Raw genomic sequence first — 18295 nt, 5'->3', positions numbered from 1 at the left:
ATAGGGGCATATTCGAAAGCGTTGCTTTTATCAAAGTGAGGCGACCTCCCAAAGATAAGTATTTGCATTTCCATCTAGCTAGGTACCTCTCGAACCTGTTGATAACTTTGTCCCATAAGAATTTGGGGGTTTACCTATACATAACGGAAGACCAACAAACGTGGTCGGGAGACTTCCCATTGAATTCTGAATCTCTTCTTCCTCCATATTCACGCCAAACATCTTTGACTTTACCATGTTCACTTTAAGACCCGAAACTACCTCGAAGCACCGAATTATAGTGCAAAGATTGCTCACTTTTTTCCTGATCTTCTTTATAGAATAACAACGCGTCGTCTGCGAACTGAATGTGGGATATCGAAGTGTCCATTCCTTTCACCCTGAATCTGCTAATGATAACTTTATCTTGACCTTTTCTCAACATTCTGGATAGAGCCTCCCCAACGATTAGAAAAAGAAACGGGGACAACTGATCACCTTGGCGCAGCCCCCTTGAGCTGCTAAAGAAACCTTTTGGATATCCATTAAGTAATATAAAAAAGAAAGAGGAGCCCACACAGTCCACCATCCACCTTTTCCACTTGTCCTCGAAACCCATCCGATGAAGCATGTTCTGAAGGAAGTCTCAATCAACATGATCGTATGCCTTCTCTTGGTCGAGCTTACATAATAATCCCTTAGACCGGGATTTATGGCTCGAGTCCAAACATTCATACGCAATGAGGGCACTGTCAATTATTTGTCTTCCCGAGATAAACGCACTTTGATTGTCAAAAATAATCTTTTCTATCACCGCTTTCAGACAGGACACCAAGACTTTTGCCAAAATCTTATACGGACCACCGAGTAAACTGATCGGTCTGTAGTCCTTCAAGGACTCTGCTCCAAGAATCTTTGGAATAAGCGCCACAAAGGAAGCCTCGAGATTTTTAGACAACCGTCCTCTGTCATGGAATTCGCATATGAACGCCATAACGTCTCCCTTTAAAACTTTCCAAAAGGTTTGGAAGAAAATAATAGGAAAACCATCTGGCCCGAGGGCCTTATCTCCTCCCAAAGCTTCCACTACCCATTTCACTTCTTCAAGCGTAAATTGGGACTCAAAAGCCCCGACATCCTCTTCAGAGAGACGATCAAAGTGGAGGTGATCTAGCTTAGACCTAAGCCAACCTTCATCATGAAGAAGATTCTTAAAGTAGCGAATAGCCTCTTCGGATATACTTTGCTTGTCCTCTATTCAAGCCTCATTCACCACTAAGTTGTTGATCCTATTGTTTCTTGCACGCGCTCTGGCTATACTATGAAAAAAATTTATATTTTTATCTCCTTCTTTTATCCACTCGCTCCACTGTTTTTCCCTCGATGAGATTTCATCTTCAAGCACCCTAGCAGAGTAACATTGGATTAGTTGGACTCTTGTGGTCCAATTATCTGTTAACTCTTCTGGTGCAGGTGATATCTTTGCAAGAAGCAAAAGTGTAAAACTTCAATAAGAAGTTGTTGGGAACTATCTGGGCAAACAAAGATGCCGAGTGGGTATCTCTGGATGATGTTGGTAGATCAAGGGGTGTGGTTGTGGCGTGGGATTCTTCTATTTAAACAAAAATCTGATTGGTGGAGCAGCTCTTTCTCAGTATTTGTAGTTTTGAAAGACAGGAACTCAAGCTTCGAATGGTTGTTTACCTCGGTATACGGGCCTAACCATGAAGAAGGAAAGAATTTATTTTTATTTTCGAAAGATAACTTTGCATTAAAGGGGAAAACGAAACAAAAGAAGGAACTGCTGAGGTAGCATAACCAATTAAACCTCTAGAAAGGTGAGATCTGCATCACACCCATCCATATGGGAAACCCATTAAGCAATCGAACACTTAACAAAGGAAGCCACTAAGTGAGAGGGCTTCGATTCGTTCTGAAAACACTGGTTGTTTCTTTCTAACCAAACAGCCCACCAAGTCACCAAAAATCGCCATCCGCCAAACCCGAGATTTTGGTTTGCCTAGTTTAACACCATGCCAGGCTTTGAGAAGCATATCCACGTCTCTAGGAAAGCACCAATTGATCCTGAAGCAGGAGAGAATACCTGTCCAAATAGAGCGAGTAAAGGAACAGTGGATCAGCAAATGGTCGACAGTTTCTTCAGAGGACAAGCAGCATATGCAAACGTTAGGGAGAATCATTCCTTTTTTTCTGAGGTTGTCCATAGTAAGGATTCTATTGTTCCCAGCCAGCCACCCGAATACATGTAACTTTGGACGAACAATGTACTTCCAAATGAAGTGAGGGCACTAAGAGGAGGTGTTACCGTCGGTAGCCGAAAGTTGCTTGAAGAAGGATCTGACCGTGAAGAGAGACAGTTTGTCTGCTTTCCAGGTGATGGTGTCATCGCGAGTCTGATTGGGAAGGACATGTTGAATGTATTCCATCAACTTCACGAATTCATTGATTTCCCAATCCTCCATGTTTCTTCTGCATTGAATATTCCAAACCACTGTGCTCGCTTCTATAGAGTAGTTTTCAGCTATCGAACTGTTTTTCTTAGCCACCATTCGATGGATTTTTGGATATGTCTTTCAACGGAATTTCTCCTATCCAAAAGTCTGTCCAGAATCGAATGCGGTCTCCCTTACCAACTTCAAATCCAGTCCGTTGAATCACCTCGTTTTTCATGAGGCAGATGCGGATGCCCTATACAAGGAAGACTCTCTCGTCCACCACCCTCCTTCTCGACTCCCATATTCGCCTTTAATGATTTTGTTCCACAAGAAATCCCTTTCAGTGGCGAGTCTCCAAGTCCATTTTCCTAAAAGAGTCCGATTCATCAATTTTAAGTCTTTAATGCCAGCTCCACCGTCTTTGATCTGCTTACAGACCTACCGCCACTCCATAAGATTGAATTTCTTCTTGTTGTCGTTGCCCTGCCAGAGGAAATTACATCTGAGGGAATCAATGTCCTTAAGGACCGTAGCGGGGCACCGGAACAAAGACATGAAATAAGTAGGAAGATTAGATAGCGCAACTTTTATCAACGTAAGACGGCCACCAATGGAAAGATAACAACATTTCCACCCAGCTAGATGGTGATGGAGTCTCTAAATAACCTTATCCCACTGGTATTTTTTGGGAGGACCAACACAGAGAGGGAGGCCCACGAAAGAGGTCGGGAAAGACCCCGAGGAGCAACCCATTAAGTCTGCTAAATCTCTAACCTCCTGGATATCCAAGTTGATCCCATAAATTTTGGATTTAAACATGCTCACCTCCTAGATATCCAAGAAGGAAAGAATTTTGGAATGAACTTTCTAATATCCAAGTTAAATTCATTGGGTCGGGGTGCATAGGGGGTGATTTTAATGTTACGCGTTTTTCTTCGGAAAAGTTGAATTGAGGGAGAATAAACATGAGCATGAGAGACTTCTCTGACTGGATAGAAGGTAGTGAGCTGATAGATTTACCAATGGAAGGAGGTATGCATACGTGGTTGAATGGTCAGTCTAGTCCAAACATGTCTAAGTTGGATTGGTTTCTTCTTTCTAAAGGTTGGATAGATTGTTTTCCCTTAGTCTCCCACAGGGCCCTGCCAAAACCAATTTCAGATCATTATCTATTGTTGTTGATGGTTAACGAAGAAATTTGGGGGCTGAAACCCTTTAAATTCGAACTTAGCTAGTTGGAGATTTGAGGATTTCTCGCAAAAGACTGGAATGGTGGTCTATGTTTGAGGTGGAAGGCTTTGTGGGATTCAAGCTATCTCAAAAGTTGAAATTACTAAAAGGTAAGATTAAAGAATGGTTAAAGGTGATTATTGACTGGGCTACCTCGCCATTTGGTGGGCCATTTGGACTGAAAGAAATAACAGATGTTTTAACGACAGCTCTTCTTCTGCAGCTTCTATGGGTTATAGGGCGAAAAAGATGATTATTGAATGGGCTACTAATGTCCAGGATCTGATCGGTTTTGATCTCAGCTTTCTAGGTTCTTAGGGCGCTTCTGCTACCTCAGCAGTCTCGCCTTTTCTCTTTTCCTTTGTTTTTTCTCTATTTCCTGTATCCTTTTGGCTGTTTACTGAATTTTCTTTTTGTTGCCTTCAAAAAAAAAAAAAAAAAAGACTGGTTAAAGGTAAATTTTGGTAAACAAGAGGAAGAAACTTTTGAAATCCTTCGCAAACTTTAGAATTTGGACGTTAAAGCAAAGAGTACAGGGATGTCTTCTAAAGACTTAGTAATGCGAGCTAATCTAACTCAAGAGTATGCTGGAAGGATTAAAGAAGATGAAATGAAGTTGAAATAGCAGTCAAGAAGCTTATAAATCATGGATCAAGGAAGGTGACAGAAATACGAAGTACTTTGACAAAATAGCCAGTGCGAGGGCAAGAATCAACAAAATTAGCAATCTCATCATCGAAGGTAAGGAACGTCTGCATGAAAGAAATATGCCGCTTTTATGAGAATCTTCTAAAGGGAGAGTACCAGGAAAGGTTGCACCTGGATAATCTTTCCTTCAATTGATTTTCGGTTGATGAAGTTAAGTCGCTCGAGGCACCCTTTACAAAAGAGGTAAAGGCCGTTGTAGTGGACTTGGAAGGAGAAAAAGCGTCAAGCCCGGATGAGTTTCCGATGGCGCTTTTCCAAAAGTTTTGGGAGGTGATCAAAGAGGACATTATGGTTTATGTTTGAATTTTGTAGTAGAGGTCGGTTGTCTTCTAAGCTCGGTGCCTCCTTCATCGCTATCATTCCTAAGGTCTCCGGTGCGGAATATTGAAACGAATGTCGACCAATTAGCTTGATGGGAGGCCCCTATAAAATCTTGGCCAAAGTGATAGCAACCCGACTATTGAAGATTATAGGAAGTGTTATTCCAAACAATCAATGTGCTTTTGTCCTGAGACGACAAATTTAATGCAGGGGCATTTTCACACTGGGCTCGAGTGGGATTGCCTGTTGGATGTAGGGGCACACTCGGGGTGGGTGACCCATGCGATTTGAGGCCCTACGGGGGAGGTCTCGTGTTCGAGACTCCTTACCAGGGGTGATTAATGTGCATTTCACACTAGGCTCGAATGCGGTAGCCCGTGGGATGCGGGGACACACTCAGGGTGGGCGGCCCATGTGATTTGGAGCCCACAAAGGGGGTTCGGCCAACCCATGCGATGTGGGGCCTGGGCTATGAGATAAAGGGATTAATTCGCCATGTTCTAACAGTTCGAGCTTTTAGAGTAAGTGGTTAATTGTCCTGCATCAAATTGGAATCGGAGCGGGAGGTCTCGTGTTCGAGACTCCTCACCGGGGGTAATTAATGCAGGGGCATTTTCATACTGGGCTCAAGTGGGGTTGCCTGTTGGATGCAGGGGCACACTTGAGGTAGGGGACCCATGCAATTTGGGGCCCACGGGGGAGGTCTCGTGTTCGAGACTCCTTACCAGGGGTGATGAATGTGCATTTCACATCGGGCTCGAGTGGGGTAACCTATGGGACGCGGGGACACTCGGGGTGGGCAGCCCATGTGATTTGGGGCCCACAAAGGGGGTTCAGCCGAGGTCTTAACCTATGCAATATGGGGCCTGGTCTATGAGATGAAGGGATTAATTCGCTATGCTTTAACAGTTCGAGCTTTTAGAGCAAGTGGTTAATTATCCTGCATCAAAATTCTTGATTGCACCTTGATAGTTCATGAATGCATCGACTCTAGGTGTGAAGGGAGAGAGAGGCATCTTGTGTAAGCTACATATTGAGAAGGCATATGATCATGTAGAATGGAATTTCTTGATTATATGATGATGCAGATGGGGTGCATAACTAGATGGATGAGGTGGATTCAGGAGTGTGTGGGATCGGCGCATTTTTCCGTTCTTATCAATGGTTCCCCAAATGGGTTCTTCAAAAGTTCAAGGGGTTTACTACAAGGGAACCCACCATCCCCTTTTTTATTTCTCATGGTGATTGAGGCATTGGGGAGAATGCTTGCAAAAGGACAGGAGGAAGGATTCTTCACAGGTTTCAAGGTGGAAGGGATGGTTGCCCCTATCTTCCATTTGCAATCTGCGGATGATACTCACTTATTTTGTGAGGCGTCGATGAGATGGTGGATTATTTGCATGTGACAATAAGATGCTTCAAGGCTGTATCGGGTCTCAAAATCAACTTATCCAAGAGCAAGATGTATGGGGTATGTATGGAAGTGGAAGAAGTGAAGGACCTAGTCGACATTTTTGGTTGTGTGGATGGGACTCTTCCAGCGACATTTGTTGGGCTACCACTGTGTGGATAAGCCAACCAAACTTTTATGGGATAAAGTTATTGAAAGGGTCGAGAGTGTGATCTCTAGATGGAAAAGTCGATATCTCTTCCTTGGAGGACGCATAACTCTCATAAAGGTTGCCCTATCATATCTCCTAGTTTACTTCATGTCGAACTTTAAATGCTCGGCATCGGTGCTCTCTAGGCTTGATAAGGTAAGGCGGGACTTCCAATGACAAGGAATGGAGAAGAAGAGAAAGTTCCATCTTCTCAATTGGAATGGTTTGCAAACCTTACAATGAAGACGGAGCGGGGATAAAGCACCTAAAGTCTATGAACAAGGCCCTTTTTCGGGAAATGGTTGTGGAGATTTGGAGAAGAAGTGAGCGCTCTTTGGAAGGAGGTCATAAGAAGTAAATATGGTTCCTCAATAGGGGGATGGTAGACAAGAGAGACGTTGCCTTATAGAGCATCAGCCTCATGGAAAGGAGTCATTTCGAATAAGGAGGCTTTTTCAAGAGGGGTTGGCTACTCTATGGAAAATGGCGAAAGAATTAGATTTTGGGAGGATGAATGGACGGGCATCTCCTTGCTTAAAGAGGATTTCCCCTCTATTTTCCGCTTGGTGCTGGATCCGTCTATTAAGGCGGCAAATTGCGTCTCCTTTATAGGAGGAGCAGTTATGTGGGAGCCCCCATGTAGGTGTTTCCTACGGGATGAGAAAGTGGATGAATATGTGGCTCTCCTTGAGCATATTCATCATCATTCCCCGTCCTCTTCCGATTTGGATCAGATGATTTGGAAATGTGAGAAGTTGGGACAATTTTCTGTTAAATCATTTTATAATATTGTGTGTGGTGGTGAGCAACAAGGCAAGGTGGTGTGCACGAAGTTGGTGTGGTCCTACAATGTTCCCCCCAAAATTTCAGCCTTCATTTGGCTGGTTGGAAGGGAAAGTATTCTCACCATCGACAATTTGCGAAAAAGTGGGATGATGATTCCAAATGTTTGCAGCTTGTGCTTGCAGGATGAGGAGAATGTCGATCATCTATTTGTGAGATGCCTCTTCTTGGACTCCATATGGGCAGATATGTTGGGTCGCTTCTAGATGGCGTGGGCTAATCCTGGTTCTGTAAATCGGTTGTTGCTTGCATGGCATGGGGCTAGGTTACAAAATCCAGAGAAAAAAAAAAGTGCTTTGGAGAATGGCCCTCTTAGCTGTGTGGTGGGCAATATGGGAAGAAAGAAATGCTAGGTGTTTTAACAACGCTGGCAAAACGGCAGCAGCAACCTTCCAAAGAGCAAGAATGATGATTATAGAGTGGGCCTCGTCTTTGTCAAAATTTAAAGGTTATAATATGGACTTTCTTGGGATGTAGCTGGGTCACTATCTCGGTGGCCTGGCTAGTTGCTTTTGTTTTTATTGTTTTCTCCCTTTTGCCCTTAATAAAATTTTGTTTCCTCCAAAAAAAAAAAAAAAAAACAAAGAAAAAAAGATAGCGCTTGTTTGACTTCTTGCAACAAAGGAGACCATACCAGCTTGAATGTTTCTGAAAGAGACTCCACGGTTGTGTAAGCCAAATAAAGAAGAGCACTTTTATAGAACTCCGCGAATTCCTGACGATATTTATGGTATTGAGATGAAATCCAGTGATAGCTTGCATAAACAGAAGGATCGATATCAGTCATGCTGTCCAGAGTAGTCTTCCCATCCTCCAGAAGCTTCTTGCACTCTTTCTGGTCACCTTGCTCGAGTTTGAATGCAGCTATTTGCATCTTTACATGGAGAATTGCCTCCTCTAACCGAATCTCCTTCGTTGCACGAAGCTTTTCAATCACCCCTTCAAGATAGGCAATGGCAGCCTCTTTTTCTGGATACTGTCGAGAAACTATAACAGCGAAATGTGCAAGTTTTAAGAGGTTGATCTTTGTCTCGAAGTCACTGATAAAATTGTGATACAATTGTATTAGAGTATCACCCGCCTGGAAAATATAACATTAGTAAATGAAAGAATCCAGAAAAAAAAAAATTAGATGCACAGAAGTCATTACAAGTACCATATGACCAACTGAGAAAGACCAATATACATGGCATGAGACCAATATACTTGTAGACATGGCATGAGACCAATATACTTGTAGACATGGCATGAGTCATGCCTAAGAACATAATGACAAATTGAGTGAGTTCTATATATAGATTGCATTCTCTTAAAAAGGTACCATGTGTCAATAGAAACCAATAAGAAAATAAGCCAGCCAGGAGTGAGAAACAGAAAACTGCAGAGTAAAATCTTAATAGATGAGGACGAACTATGACACCCCCCTGATGGGCTAGCTAGACTCCAGTCGCATTAGCCTACCAGCAAACGAACCGCATGCTGATGAAAGAAAATGGCTAGGTGATGTCAAGATGCATGCGAACACACATAAGCTGACTCTTTCTTTTATCCTTTAGAGTCAGATAATCCACACATTGTGCCAGATCCGGATTCATCAAGTGAGCCCTTCAGTTAATGTGCCCTGGCCCTAATTAGGTCAGTCTGCTTGTTAGGTGGGCCCACATGTTCACGAAAATGATCAGTTAAAAAAGATAACCAGACTTCTGCATTTAATATATACATTTCGCCCATCTAATGGCCAGATCATCCAGATGTCTGGGTCAGGGTACATGATGCGACACACCTGATGAATAGATGGGATTTCGTACAACTGGGCCGTGTTTGCCCACATGGAGGCGTCAGGCTTTCACATCTGCAGATGTGCATATGCAAGTGGCAGTTCCTCTCCCCCTGAAGCAGGCAAGAAAAAATAAAACCACATTTTGTCACATCAAGCACTACACCCATGAATTGGGGGCTTCCTTTATTTCCCTTATCCATAAGAAAGTTGGCTGGGTATCAAACTTGGTTACCCAAATGAATGCTTGAATATGTGATTTTTGTACTTTTATCCTTTATTTAATTATACTCATATTATTTAAGAACCTTACAAAAGGTGTATTTTTTGTGGGGGTATGAATCTGAATCCAGATTAGTAACTGATTCCATACCTGATTTCAGATACAGACCACATTGTGAATCCTAATTCATGCTCGAAGCTGAACCAAACAAGACCCAATGAGGATACGTCAATCCAATTAGATTCGTATCTGATACCTCAAACATGGTACCCATATCAGAACCTGAAAAGGCTATCCCAATTCCCTTAGTCATGCTTAGATACCTGAACCGAACCCAACATCTTGACATCGCCACTCATATTGCCATTTCACTGTACAAAACTCAGCAGTCAGCCCCATATACGAAGCGAGTGGAATACCATCCGCCTTTTTATTCTCAAGTTTCAGGGGTATATGACCATCACAAAACCCCTAGCGGCACAATCTCCACTTCATCCACCCAGCTCTAATTCTATTAGGAACACCCTCATCAATCCATCCTTTTGGATAGAGCCAAGATTTTAAAAAAACAAACATATCGCTTGACAAATCTGTTGACCATCAAGGATTTAAAAATTGGTTTGCGTATCGTATCACTCCCCGATGCGGGGCCCGTATTGACCTGCATCAGGCTGGATCTGGCCAATACAGTTGTACCATTCATGGACAATACCAGTACATATTTTGGACAATACTTTAAACCTTGTTGGTTGTTGATTTTAACCAAAGCCTGGCATCTATAACCAGTGTTTCGAAATATCGATACTATCAGCCGATATTATCATTATCGGCCCTTAGCGAGACGAAACCCGTCCGATAACGCTAGGAAGATACAAAAAATCTCAAAACCCAGATATCGCACGATATATCATCCATATCGCGCTAGATATCGTTGATATCGCCGATAAATCGTGCGATATCGCACAATTCCTCCTCCATTATTGTCAGAAATCGACAAACAAACTCATTATTCGAAAAAAAAAAAAAAACCTTTCGACAAGTAGATTTCGGTACCTGTAGAGGAGATCGCCCTAATCGGAAGCTGTATTTGAAGGGCCATTCGAATCGTAGCAACAAAATCTCTGATTTGGGAGAGATTTGGGCAAAATCTGTTGAAATCCAGAGAAATCGCAAAATCCAGAGAAATTCTCGGCGAAATCCGGAGATAATCTCGGCAAAATGATGGATTTGGTAGAGATTTTAAGGTACCAGATTTTACGGTTCCGGAATGCCGGAACCCTCTCTCATTCAAAAAAAAAGGGCTCCGAGCCCTTTTTACGGGATGCGGATGGGCTGGCGTACCACACACCACCAACATGGCTGATGTGTTGACGTCACCAAGTTCTGTGCGTCCCATCATGAGGTATATGTTATATCCAAACCGTTGATCCATTTGGCGAGCTTGTCGTAAGGGTCGAGCCAAAAAATAAGACAGATCCAAAGATCAAGTGGACCACACTGGAAAAAGTAGTGGGATATTGAACGTCAACCATTGAAACCCTTTTGGGGGTCACAAAAGTTTTGGATCGTATGATATTTGTTTTTCCTCTTCATCAAGGTCTTTGTGACCTCATGAACAGATTGGATGGGAAAAAATGTTATGGTGGACCGTACGAATGTTATAACGATGAGAATCATTGTCCTCACTGCTATTTGTGGTGTGGTCCAATTGAGGTTTGGAACTTTGGATGTAACTCATTTTTGGGCTCATGATCCAAAATGATCTCTCCAGATGGATGAATGGTGTGGATATAATAAACACATTCTTGTGGGGCCCATGTAACTCTGATCTCCTTTGAACTGTTTATACAACTGGAGGTGGATGATCGTCCGCGCTACTTTGCATGAAGTTCATATGCTGGAAACTTAGGTGGGGTCCACCGCGATGTTTGTGAGAAATCCACTCCGTCCATCTGTTTTTTTAGCACATTTTAAGACATAGGGCCAAAAAATGAGCCAGATCCAAGACTCAAGTGGGCCGAAAACGTGACGACTGAAGGTCCACAGTTGAAATATTCGTGGGGCCACAAGTTTTGAATCAGTCTAATATTTGGGTTTTCAATTCATCCCAGTAGTAATGACGTTATGAACGGTATGGATGGAATGTAAACATCACTGTCGACTCAGGAAGGTTTCAACCGTAGGAATTTACCTACCCACCTTTTTCTTTAGTGCGGCCCACTTGAGTCTTGGATCTTGCTCAATTTTTGCCTCAAGTCTTAAAATAAGCTCACAAAACTGATAGATGGAGTAGATTTCTCACAAACATCACGGTGTGCCCCACTCCTGCGAAAGGGTTTAGTAGGAAATTCGCGTCCCATCTTCACACGACACATACCCATACCTCGCTGATGTGTGGTACACCAGCCAATCCACACCCTCCATCCATTTTCATAAGTAATTTTAAGGTATGAGCCCAAAAAGGAGACAGATGTAAGATCAAGTGTACCACACCACAAGAAAATATGGTGGCAATGATGTCCACCATTAAAGCTTTTTAGGGCCCGCCGTAATGTTTATTTGTCATCCAATCTATTCATGAGGTTTGACAAACCTGGATGGGAAAACATAAATATTAGTTTTTTCCAAAAAATTTATAGCCCCAAAAAAGTTTAATGGTGATCATTCAATGACCACTATTTTGTGTGGTGTGGTCCACCTTAGATTTGGATCTACCTTATTTTTCAAGCCATGCCCTAAAATGATATGTTAAAATGAATTTCAATTGAGGTTTGGATATGACTCATTTTCATACATATCTTTATACATTTATAAATGGTATGCATCATATTTAAATATATTTACCTTAGCTTAAACAGATAACGCATAACTTAGTACCTTATACAAAGGAAATTTATTATGTGCACTTCTTTTTCGATATTTTATGATTTAAAAGTGTGTATTAAGGTCTTTTTAAATAATCTCTGAAGTTTCATAAAAAAATTCAACCATTTTGCTAATGTTTCCCCATGTTTCCCAAAAAGTGCGATAAATTATGTGATACAAACGATATATCCTGTGCAATAACCGATACGTATCTGTATCCCAAGGTTGCGATACATTGCGCGATACCGATATTTCGAACACTGTCTATAACTAACCCTGCTAAAGTCGCATTCAAATACCCTAATTTGTAAGCCTCTGGACTCTAAAGCAAGGTATTCGATAACGATATCAGCAGGCATAACAGCCAGCGATTGGACCATTATGTTACGGGTCGTTATGGCCCCATAGCGGTCAAAAAAAAATTAAGAAGCAGATGTGATAACATACTAAAAAATTCAGAAAAATGAAAGGATTCCAAATATACAATTTCCAGTTTTAAATATGTTAATGGTGTGATGGGTCATTCTTCAATAAGAAGATTGTCTTGAGCTGCCTATTAATATTATTAACCTGAGATGCTTAGACTGACTTCAAAACTCTTATTTTTAATATTCTAAATATCTAATATCAATTATTCAAAATAAATTTGAAAAAAAATAATAATAAATAAATTTGAATGAATAGTGTCAGGCCGATTTGGGTGCGCTCAAATGCCCAAAACGGCCTGAAATTCATGTAATCTGTGAAACACACCTCACTAATGCATATCACTAACCCAAGGGATTCAAAATCGGTTACGTAACGGTAACAGTCATAACCGTTACTCATTACGGGGTCAAACGGCCGTAACGACCCCGTAACGGTCCTGTAACGGGTTTTTCAAAAAATAAATTACGACCCATATCATAACGGTAATTGTGGTGGCCGTTACAGCCACTGTTTCAGTTTGGGAACACCTTGCACTAACCATTTGACACCATTTACCTCAAAATTTTGGAAAAATTAAAAATTAAATTCAGATGAATAGTATCAAGTCGATTTGGGCTTACTTGAATGCCCCCAAAAGGGATTGAAATTCATGCAATAAGTTAGATTCATCCCACTTATGCATATCCCTAAGCATTTGACATCTTAACACCTGAGAAATTTGAGGGGAAAAAAATTTTAATGTCATTTTTCATCCTAAAATTCATGCAACAAGTTAGATTCATCCCACTTATGCATATCCCTAAGCATTTGACATCTTTCCACTTAAGAAACTTGAGGGGGAAAAATTCGTAATGTCATTGTTCATCCTAAAAATGATCCGAAATTACCAAAAATACCAAATAAATAAATAAATAAATAAAAATAGAGAGAGAGAGAGATGAAAAACACTAATTTAGCGCATGCATGTGCAGATCTAAACTCCATAGCCCATACATGTATTTGAACAATCTACACTCCAAATACTTTAGAAAAAAAAAAAATTTACAAAAAACAAAATTGAAAACTGTTGAAAACTATATAATAACTAGAAAAAATACAAAAAAGAAGAAAAAAATTTATACAAACACGGCCAAATCAAACACAAATTTAGCAAGATTTAGTTGATTTGGCAATATAATGTTGAATCAATACATTTGCATAAAGGAAAAAATAAAATAAAATTTTTACCCTTTTTCAATTTCCCCCAAATTAGCCGCCAATCTTTGATTCTTCCAAAATGGCGTACGTCTTGGGTTTTACTTTTAAAAAATTGCACAAACCTATTTGAAAATGGTTTCAAGAAGAAAAATGTCAAAAAGAGAAGACAATATGAAGAAAAATGAAAAAACAACACCCAAAAGGGACTTATTTAAGCGTATCGGCCCTGGTCGTTACTCATGGTCACAACAGACCATTATGGCCTGTTGAGGTCCGAAATTTTTTTACACGGGCCATTACAACACTGTATTGCATAACGGCACCATTATCTTTGCATAATGGCTTTTTTTTTTAAAGATGGTGCAAATTTATTAGCGCTATAAGCCAGAGAAAAACACGTAACGGTCCATTATGTAATCGCTGTTGCATAACTGTTTTTATATACCTTGCTCTAGAGCCTTTGGCATCTTCAACTCTCTAGTCTCGTCGACCAAGGGACATCTTCTTCAATCCTTTCCTTGGGCCTCGGGGGATCCTAACCATATGGAATTATAAGCTGTAAAGATGGCCTGTCTCGCTTATGATTCTTTGATTCACTCAAATGCCTTGTAATTGAAGGAAACTCCAAAAGCACCATCTCATAGGTGGAACCGATACTTGTGTAAATTAAATTAATATTTTCATTACCCATAGCTTGATCCACTTAGCTCAGTCTCTTGAGGAGCCAATTCTACAGTGAATAATATAGCTAAATCCAATGCTTTTCATCCTTTATCTAAATGGATATATCCCTCTCCTTTATAGTACATTGTTGTTGGTGATCAAAAAGGGAAAAAAAAAGGCCTGTCCTCGAACAAAATACACCGAGGGATCTCATCATTTGCCCCTTTTGTAAGAGTGTTGGAATGAAATGAATAGTATGAGATTTCTTCTCTATGCATGAGACCTTGCTTTTTCCATGAGAATATACTCTTGATCTTAATTAAACAGACTTTAATTTTATACAAACTAAAAATCTTAATTAAAGAAAATTAACTTCCCTAAACTCGACAATTTCAAAAATCCATTTGCCATAAACATTTTGTAGCTAATCTGGATTAAAAACAAGCTCAACACAATAGAATGTTAAGAAGAAAGACCTTATACCTTATACATCTAAGCATGCACATAAACTGAACTTGCCTAGAATCGTAACTAGCTATGCAAAGTATCTACAACCATGTGGACAAGCAATGCCTCAAACTCAACAGCATCCGCACCACCACCAAAAATCACCATTCTAAAGACAATACTAACCACCGTTGAACTGCAAGATGATACGTTTGAGCTGGCAGAACTGGGATGCAGTAGACCCGTCTCTCTACAGTGCATTGGCCAGTTTTCGTGTCAATCGTGACTGGCCGTATTTCAAAATTCAAACCCATCAGACAATCCTAGCCATGGCATCTCTTCACCTCCCCACAGTGAATGTAAACCATTGACCACTTACCTTTTCCACCGTGGCTTTGAATGCCAGTAATCAGACGGCAAGGATCATCCACAATATACAGTGTATCTTCGAACCAGTCTTCAATCAATGGCAGGGGATCCTGACACGTGTACCGTGGAGAGATGGTTCTAACACATTCAAAGTTCTACCAGCTCAGCCCCATCCATGCGAACAACCAATTACATCAGAAGATCGAACGACGCAAAAACCACCACAAAACCCTAGCTCCATCAGAAAGCAATTATTCCGCACGCTGCGGCCAAACCCCAAATCCTCGAGCAAAAACCCTAGTTCCACTATCTCGTCATAATAACAGTGAAAACGAAGACAGATTCGCAAAATGAAACCCTAGAACGAAAATCCGGAAAGAGAGATGGAGCGGCGGATTGAATCGGACATGGAAGGAGCGATTGTGCGGTTACCTGGAAGACGGCTAGAGCAACGAACTGATCGAGCTTGAGGGTGAGCTGGTGCCATAGCTTCTTCTGGTAGAGATCCTCCAGCGAGTTGTACCAGTCTGCGAGCTCTGGATGAGCGTTCCGCTGCGATTCCAGGTACTTCAGAGCAGCCATCGATCGATCGAGAAAATGCTTTCAAAAGGCAGGAAAATCGATCGGATGACGAGAGAATGAGATTTGCAGAGAGAGAGAGAGAGAGATGAAGCCCTCGTTTTCTCCTCTCTTTGATTTTTTTCTCTTTTTTTGTTTTCTTTCGTTCCCTCTTTCTTATGTTCTCTCGCTGCTGTGATTTTCTTTTCTTTTTTTCTTTTTTCTTTCTCTTTTTTTATTTTTGTTGCTGCGGGAAAGGGTTAAAAAGAAAAGCTGAAGGCGACGGGTCTTCTTTCGTATTTTTTTATTGTTTGCGAGGTTTGCTCGAATACAACCCGATGAATGGCAATCAGATACGTCGGGACTCTCGCCGTTGGATTTTTGATGATTTTCTAAATAATCCGAACTGTTTATTTGATAGTTCTCTCCTTGGATGAGGGATAGTCGAAAGAAATATGGGATTAAATATTTAAATTCTTTGATCATACAAAAGTTATATCGACCGTTCATTTTCAAAGCTAAGAAGCCAAATTATCAAATATTAATATAGTCCAATTGAGAGATATTATTTGACAAATTTCCACGTAAAAATGTGAGAATCGTAATGTAAATGGTTTGGATCATTTCTGATGACCCCAATTCAAAGGCTGAAGTAACGAGGTATGGTATTAGAATACATCAGGATGTATTTGAGCAAAACCGCGAGAAGATCCTCGCATTACCTCCCGGTACCTACTGCCTGGCGGGGATAACTTTCTCCATCGCGGGGAAAGGAATCAACGTGCATGGAATTCGCCCCGTCCATCAGCAACAGCATCCGTTTTTTGGCCCTGATTCAACATGGCCCACCGGAGTTTTCTAATGCTGTCATTTTTGAACGGTCCTTTCATCCCGACGAGAAATATCAGATGAATGGATTAGATGGGATGAAGACATCGCGGTGGGCCCTTGACAATACTAATGGTGGGCGAGCATCCCCACTGTTCCCATGTATGCCCTTTCTAAGTTTCAGGAAACCGTGATTTTCGTGTTACATGAAGAATACGAGACAGCATACCTATGGACGGTGAGGATCTCACGAAACTTCCACTCACATTGCTCTCTATCAGCGGTTGGTTCCTACGAGGTTGGTCGCCATGTACCTACGCAGGTACGCTAGCTCGAGGTAGGTGCATACAGCGCGCCGGCAGGGGTAGGGGCGTACATCGAGTTGAATCCAGACGACCTGGCCAACCCGACTAGGCTCGGCTACTTTTCGAGCTCAGATCGGATCAGTCCTCAAGCCTAGTTGGCCAACTCGGCTCGGTTCAATTAGCAGCTTAGCCCAATTCAAGCCAAGATCAAGCCGAGTTCACCGTTGCAACATTTTCACGAACACCTATATTGTACCTTAAAAATCTCGCAGTATTTGAGATAGCAACAATTGTTTTACAAGTATTTTATTAAACACCTTTTAAGCAACAAAAAAAATCAAGAAAAAAAGTGTTGGTTTCATATGCATACCTTTTTTGCCACTGGCCACACCTCTTTGAGTCATTTTATTAAACACTTGATGAGCACCATCAATATCAAGGCAACCAAGTCATTGAACTAGTTCAATCCAAGTTTGATTCGATCTGGGTTCGATCAAAACCGAGTCGAGCTAGAGCCAACTCAAACTTAGCTCAAACTCATTTTCAGTCTCAAAAAATCACTTCAACTCAACTCAAACTCAACTTCTAGCCAAGCCGAATTGAGCTTTTTCAAGTTGAGTCAGGCGAGCTAACTGCCCTACTGGGTAGGGGTAGATATGGGGGGATTTGGATTAGGTGAGACCTAGCCTCACCCAAGTGGGGTTACTGTGGGGGCCACCTTGATGTATGTATTATGTATCTAAACCATCCATCCGTTTTCCAGTATCATATTTTAGGGCATTTTTCCATACATGAAACAGATTTAATTATCAGGTGGATCATATCGTAAGAAACCGTGGAGATTGACCATTAATGGGCAACAAAAGTTTTAGATCAAGCTGATATTTGTATTTTCCCTTTATCCAGGCTTATGTGACCTTATCAATAGATTGGATAGTAAATAAACACTAAGGATATATTAAGGTGAGCCTTATAAATTTTTTAACAGTAGAAAGGTCAATCACCACTGTTTCTTATGGTATGATCCACCTGATAAATGGATATTCTTCATTTTTTGCATAATATATTAAAATCATCGGGAAAAATAGATGAATGGTATGGATACATAATACATACATCAAGGTGGGCCCCCATGGTAACTCCCTCTTGGGTGAGGCCTGGGTCTCATATAATCCACTCTCGAGTCGCCGACACCAACCCTTTGGGTCCACTGTGGTGTGTTACAGTAAGGGCATGAACTAAAAAACAAAGTGCATCCAAAACTCATGTTAACCAGGGAAACAGCGGAAAGAATGACAACAACCTTTGAAACCTTCCTATGGCCCACAAAATTATTTTTTCCTCTTAATAAAATCAGACACAGACTTAGGAAAACACAAATATTAATTTGATCAGAAACGTTTGTGACCCTAGTAAGCTTTTAACAGAGGGTGTTCATTTTGGCATATCATTTGAGTGAGTAAACCCAAAAATGAAGCCGATTTTGGAGCTGAGTG

The 18295-nt window shown here is 41.1% G+C and overlaps 1 protein-coding gene across 1 annotated transcript in view; it reads right to left on the bottom strand.

Moving 5' to 3' along the window:
- The window catches only part of LOC131247978 (26S proteasome non-ATPase regulatory subunit 13 homolog B), a 28018-nt gene extending 12147 nt beyond the window's left edge, over window positions 1-15871 (bottom strand). The window contains exons 1-2 of the mRNA XM_058247988.1: window positions 15541-15871; window positions 7773-8219 (exon numbers count right to left, since the gene is read on the bottom strand). Coding sequence (XP_058103971.1) covers window positions 7773-8219; window positions 15541-15690 — 597 coding nt within the window. The 5' untranslated portion in view covers window positions 15691-15871. The remainder of the gene's footprint in view (window positions 1-7772; window positions 8220-15540) is intronic.
- Window positions 15872-18295: the final 2424 nt, after the last annotated feature.

This window comes from Magnolia sinica, chromosome 6 (assembly GCF_029962835.1).
Source record: "Magnolia sinica isolate HGM2019 chromosome 6, MsV1, whole genome shotgun sequence".
NCBI classification, from domain to species: Eukaryota; Viridiplantae; Streptophyta; class Magnoliopsida; order Magnoliales; family Magnoliaceae; genus Magnolia; species Magnolia sinica.
This window is presented reverse-complemented; position numbering and strand designations above follow the sequence as displayed.